This window comes from Dendrobates tinctorius, unplaced genomic scaffold (assembly GCF_039654945.1).
Source record: "Dendrobates tinctorius isolate UK_male_01 unplaced genomic scaffold, ASM3965494v1 ptg000094l, whole genome shotgun sequence".
NCBI lineage: Eukaryota > Metazoa > Chordata > Amphibia > Anura > Dendrobatidae > Dendrobates > Dendrobates tinctorius.
The window spans coordinates 4,430,706-4,436,705 of record NW_027361762.1 but is presented as its reverse complement, the minus strand read 5'-3'; the positions used below and the strand labels follow the sequence as shown (position 1 = coordinate 4,436,705).

The following is a 6,000-nucleotide window of genomic DNA, read 5'->3' as shown; positions in this document are numbered from 1 at the left end:
GCATCACTGTACAACACTTCGATGTGAACGGTGAATGCAGCAGGAGCAGACACAGATTGGTGAAGCAGAGCAGCTGAGCCATACATGCAGGTTAATGTAGAAAGAGCCTCTCTCCACTAAACTGCTAAGAGTCGGACACTGGAGTGGATATGGAATAGATGGCTTCCACCTCCCTCTTTGCTTGGAACTGCCCACATCATGATGTACATTCCTATACAGTGCTTTGATGTGGGCCCTGACTGAGTGCAGCCACTGTCTGCTACACTAGTGAGTGGGTGGCACGGTATTGTTTTTTCTCAACCACAACCCACCCAGAGTGATTAGGTGTCAAGTCCCTCTATTGGCCTGCAAATATGCCTTAGCATGTCATGTGGTCATCCATCCACATCATGTCAGTTTTTTGGCTACAAATTGCTACAGAGATGTGTTCTGGTTGATACAAGCTACAGCACTTTAATGAAATATACACATATTAGATTATTATCTGATATTTTAATTGTTATTGTGATAAGGCGTAACAATAATTCTAGTCTTTAAAAGCATAATAAGTAGGTTTATTACTCCTATTCTTAAAGCAAATGATTTACTACAAATAAACCCTTAAAATTATGAGGAAATGGAAGAGTTGTCATTTGTAAATAGCTTTTAACATCAGCAAAGATTCGTAGCGTTATTGATGAGAATCCAATACAATCCAAAGCAGCAAGCATAGTAATACAAATCAGATCCAAGGATTTGAAAGCTACACCCTAGCTACAACATGAATATTGTAGGGATGTGGACATTGCGTAAGCGCATAGATAGGATCTTCTCTTGGGCGAGGTTGGTCATTGGGAATCTCAAAAGCAAGTTGCTGTAAAAAAGTGGTAAAAAACAGGAAGAGTTCCATCCTGGCAAACTGTTCTCCCAAGCAAACCCTCCGACCTAAAAAAAAAGATAAAGATTTTTTGCATATTAGCACATATTGCAGTTCTATCAAATTGGATAGACAGAAAATGAAACACAGTTTAGGTATCTTTAAGCGTAATTGTCATTATATATGCAATTGGGGTGGGTACGGGACCCGAGACCCCCACTGATCAGTGAAAATACTACTCTGATGTCTGTAACTGCTGCATTAACTGCATGAACAGAGCTATCTACTGGTTCAATAGCAAGTCTATGAGTCCGTAGATTCACTCACAGAGCTGTGTATGGACCCACAGACTTACTACTGAACCCATAGTCAGCTCTGTGTGTGCAGCTCATGCAGGACCTGTGGACTTAAGAACGGCATTTTGACTGATCAGCCTCATCAATAAGCAGCACTCTGCAGCCCCTGTCATATACACTGCTCAAAAAAATAAAGGGAACACTAAAATACCACATCTTGGATATCTCTGAATGAAATATTCCAGTAGCAAATTTTTATTTATTGCATAGTGGAATGTGTTCAGAACAATAAAACATAACAATTATCAATGTAAATCAAAATGAATATCCCATGGAGGTCTGGATTTGGAATGATACTCAAAATCAAAGTGGAAAATCAAATTACAAGCTGATCCAACTTCAGTGGAAATGCCTCATGACAAGGAGAAGATGCTCAGTAGTGTGTGGCCTCCACGTGCCTGTATGACCTCCCTACAACACAAGGGCATGCTCCTGATGAGGCGGCAGATGGCCTCCTGAGTGATCTCCTCCCAGACCTGGACTAAAGCATCCGCCAACTCCTGGACAGTCTGTGGTGCAACGTGACGTTGGTGGATGGAGTGAGGCATGATGTCCCAGATGTGCTCAATCGGATTCAGGTCTGGGGAACGGGCACGTCAGTCCATAGCTTCAACGCCTTCATCTTGCAGGAACTGCTGACACACTCCAGCCACATGAGGTCTGGCATTGTCCTGTATTAGGAGGAACCCAGGGCCAACCGCACCAGCATATGGTCTCACAAGGGGTCTGAGGATCTCATCTAGGTACCTAATGGCAGTCAGGCTACCTCTGATGAGCATATGGAGGGCTGTGTGGCCCTCCAAAGAAATGCCACCCCACACCATTACTGACCCACTGCCAAACCGGTCATGTTGAAGGATGTTGCAGGCAATCAGACCATCCTCATAGAGTCAGTTTCTATCCGTTTGTGCAGACAAATGCACATTTGTGGCCTGCTGGAGGTCATTTTGCAAGGCTCTGACAGTGCTCCTCCTGTTCCTCCTTGCACAAAGGCGGAGGTAGCGGTCTTGCTGCTGGGTTGTTGCCCTCCTATGGCCCCCTCCATGTCTCCTGGTGTACTGGCCTGTCTCCTGGTAGTGCCTCCAGCCTCTGGACACTACGCTAACAGACACAGCAAACCTTCTTGCCACAGCTCACTTTGATGTGCCATCTTGGATGAGCTGCACTACCTGAGCCACTTGTGTGGGTTGTAGAGTCCGTCTCATGCTACCACGAGTGTGAAAGCACAGCCAACATTCAAAAGTGACCGAAACATCAGCCAGAGAGCATTGATACTGATATGTGGTCTGTGGTCCTCACCTGCAGAACCACTCCTTTACTGAGTGTGTCTTGATAATTGCCAATAATTTCCATCTGCTTTCTATTCCATTTGCACAATGGCATGTGAAATTGATTGTCAATCAGTGTTGCTTCCTAAGTGGACAGTTTGTTTTCACAGAAGTTTGATTTACTTTGAGTTATATTCTGTTTCTGTTTAAGTGTTCCCTTTATATTTTGGAGCAGTGTATAAAACCCTATATATAATGACAGGTACACATTAAACTAGGTATAATTAATTTCCTTTAACTAAGGCTGTGGTCAGACATGCGAGAAACTTGCATGTCAATACCCGGCACTTCCACCGGCATTCGGAATATCTGCAGTTTAGGTGCTTCCTATGTGGGCTGCGGGTTCTGGTAATAAAGGCTGGTTCTGTAGTGCCAATTGGACTAGCACCCCATGTTGGACTGTGGGTTTCGGTAACTGCGGCCTGCAACTTTGTTTATTATGGGTACCTTCTGCTACCCATCTGGGTTCCAGCACTGTCAGCTGGTTCTCAGCAGTGCCTTTGGCCTAGGTGCCTCCTCGGTATCCGAGTTCCAGCAACGTCTGCTGGTCCTTGGTAGTGCTTTGTAGCACAGGTACCTCTGGCTTTGAAACCGTGTTCCAGCACCGTCAGCTGGTCCACGGTTGTGCCATTGGCTCTTGTTCCTTCTCCTGCCCCTCCGGGTTCCAGCACCGTCAACTGGTCCTTGCTAGTTCCATTTGCTCTTGCAGCTTCTGCTACCCATCCGGGTTCCAGTACCTTCAGCTGGTACTCAGCAGTTCCTCAGCCTTCTTGTGCCTTCTGCTACTTTTCCAAGTTTGAGCTTGTGGAAATTGTTTTTGGTTCTCACTCTGGATCTCCCTGACGATGACCCTGAAGACGACCCTGAAGACCACACCGAAGAAGACCAAAAAGATGACCCTGAAGAAGATGACCAAGAGGACAAAGAACATGAAGACAACCACCAAGATGCAGAACAACAAGAGACAGAAGACCAAGAAGCTGAAAAACCAAAAGCAGAAGAACATTAAGCATAAGACTAAAAATCAGAGCAAATGATATTATCTAAATTATAAGCAGAAGACTAAGCAGTGTATGGGGGTGAGTCCTTTCCTCCTCGTGGTGCCCCTGGAAAATGCCTGCTGCTGCAGGCCAAACTGAACGCGGACAAATCCTGTTGTAAATCTTTTGTGACAGGCAGAACGGAAGGTGTAATGTTCAAACTTTTATAGATAACAACTACAGGAATGCCTGTCACAAATAAGAATATGATGAAGAAGAAGAATAGGAAGAAGATGAAGAAGTAGAATAAAAAGAATATGAAGAATGTAAAAAAAAGGATAATAGCAAGAAGGTGAAGAAGAAGATGAATAAGGTGAAGAAGAAGAAGTTGATGAAAAAAATGCTGCTGCTGAGGATGATGGAGAAAGTGTGGGAGAAGTAAAAAAGAAGGTGAAGAGCATGGAAGTAGTGAAACATACATATCTGACAAAATATAAAAGAGGTTAACATAGTCAATATCTTTGTAACTCCGAACGTCCTTAAAAACAAAAATTTAATTCCTGCTATTCCATTTGATTGGGCTAAACCTCTATGGCTTTAATGTCTCCTACACCTCCTACAATACATTCTACATTATTATTAGTTGTTTTTCATCATGTAGAATTAACCTACAAGGAAAGAAAAGTTGTTTTTTTTTAATTCCGATATTTCTGTTCCTTTGATTTGAACGGGACTTCCGGGATCGGAATCGGCGATACCCGATACTTTTTTTGATATCGGCCGAGACAATCCGATCCGATGTTTTTCAATATCGGGTGGTATCGCTCAACACTAGTGATGAGTGATTTTGTTTGAAAAAACGATCGCCAAACCGTCATGCATATGGCACATGTGAGAATCATGTGGGAATAGTGGATGAGGGCAGGTATATCTCGCCCAGATACCTTTCCTATGTGGCCTAGTCTGATCAGTGTCACACCTGGTTACTAATGAATAATGGAAGGCGGATATAAAAGGATGCCAGGTGGTTGTGTGAGTGGCTCAGCCTGGGAACACAGAGAGCCTGTCTGTGAGAGACACACGTGAGTGAAAGCAGTGCCCACTGTAACTGTGGTTTGGCTGGATGGGAGAAGCCCACCAGTTGGTAGTTAGGTTGTACTTTGTTTAGTTAGTGCCGGACAGGCAAGGATTTGTTTTATGTTTTTTTTTCTTTATGCATTGCTTTCATCTTTAATAAACCTGACCCAGTGTCAGTTATACCCAGCCCCCAACTGTGCGCCTGAATTTCATGCTGAACGCACGTGACCTTTGACACCAGCAAAGGCGATCCCGGAGTGTTTTATCACACACACTAGGATTTGAGATTGGAAACACGAGCACAATTTTATAAAATCGGTAACATTCGGTAAAAAGTGGGCGAAAATATTTACACTGCCACAAAGTATTTTCAGCACTTTGACTACGATAATGATGGTGTATGATGAGGTTGGGGTGTGAGCAGGGTCGGGATGCAGTGGCAGACAGAAGGCAGAGCAAGGGTTAACAATTTTTACTGCTTTAATTGAACAGGGGGTTAACTCCATGCAGGGAAATAAAGGGTTAAACGAGGGAATAAGCAGGCCAGTTGTAAAGGATATGCAGAGTTAAATAAAGTAACCGCAGTTCTTTTGTACACTTATCAGGTGTTCCTCAGACTGCAGATACTACTTGGGGGGTTAATTGCGCCAACAACGGCTGGCACAGTGCTTATCCAAGAAAATTCTGTTGATAATGACAGTCCATATTCTGGCAGTAGCGGTTGGTCTCCGGCGCCTTCCGCTGAGTTCCTAGTCCATAAGGCCTCTTTCACACATCAGGTTTTCGCCGTCAGGCGCTTTTGACAGAAACCGGATCCGGCGAAATGCAATGCCGGATCCGGTTTCCCCCCATTGACTTGCATTTGCGCCGGATCGCGCCGGATGGCCATGCGTTTCATCCGGTTTTCGCCGGATCCGGCAATGTGTCGCGATCCGGCGTCTGGAAAAAACGGCTACTGTAACGTTTTTTGTCTCTGGCGAAAAAGCCGGACACGCCGGATCCGGCGCGTCCGGCTTTTTCACACAATGAAAGCCTATGAGCGCCGCAATGCGCCGGATCCGGCGGCCAGATCCGGTTTTTTGGTCTGAGCATGCTCAGTAGCTCTGCCCACAGGAGATATATAAAAGCAAGACAATGGGACCCTCAGCCACACCCAACATGCCACCCAAGCCAAGAACCAGGAGCAGGAGAAGGCAGCAGACATCTGCAGCATCAGCACCACCCCAAATGGAGCAGCAAATGGAACATGCTGAGGAGGGGAGTCCAGCAGCAGATGAGAGACGGTAATTATCAAATCCCCCATTCCTCCAAACTAGGGCCATGGAATATCAAGATATTCATTGGCCCTTTGTTTCTCTTTATTCAACAGCCGCCAAAGAGATGCAGCAGCAGCAGAAATGGCA

General features: G+C 45.0%; 1 protein-coding gene across 1 annotated transcript in view; it reads right to left on the bottom strand.

Annotated features, from left to right (window-relative positions):
* Window positions 1-618: 618 nt before the first annotated feature.
* The window catches only part of LOC141098689 (cytochrome P450 2D15-like), a 279,275-nt gene continuing 273,893 nt past the window's right edge, over window positions 619-6,000 (bottom strand). The window contains exon 9 of the mRNA XM_073586655.1: window positions 619-924. Coding sequence (XP_073442756.1) covers window positions 743-924 — 182 coding nt within the window. The 3' untranslated portion in view covers window positions 619-742. The remainder of the gene's footprint in view (window positions 925-6,000) is intronic.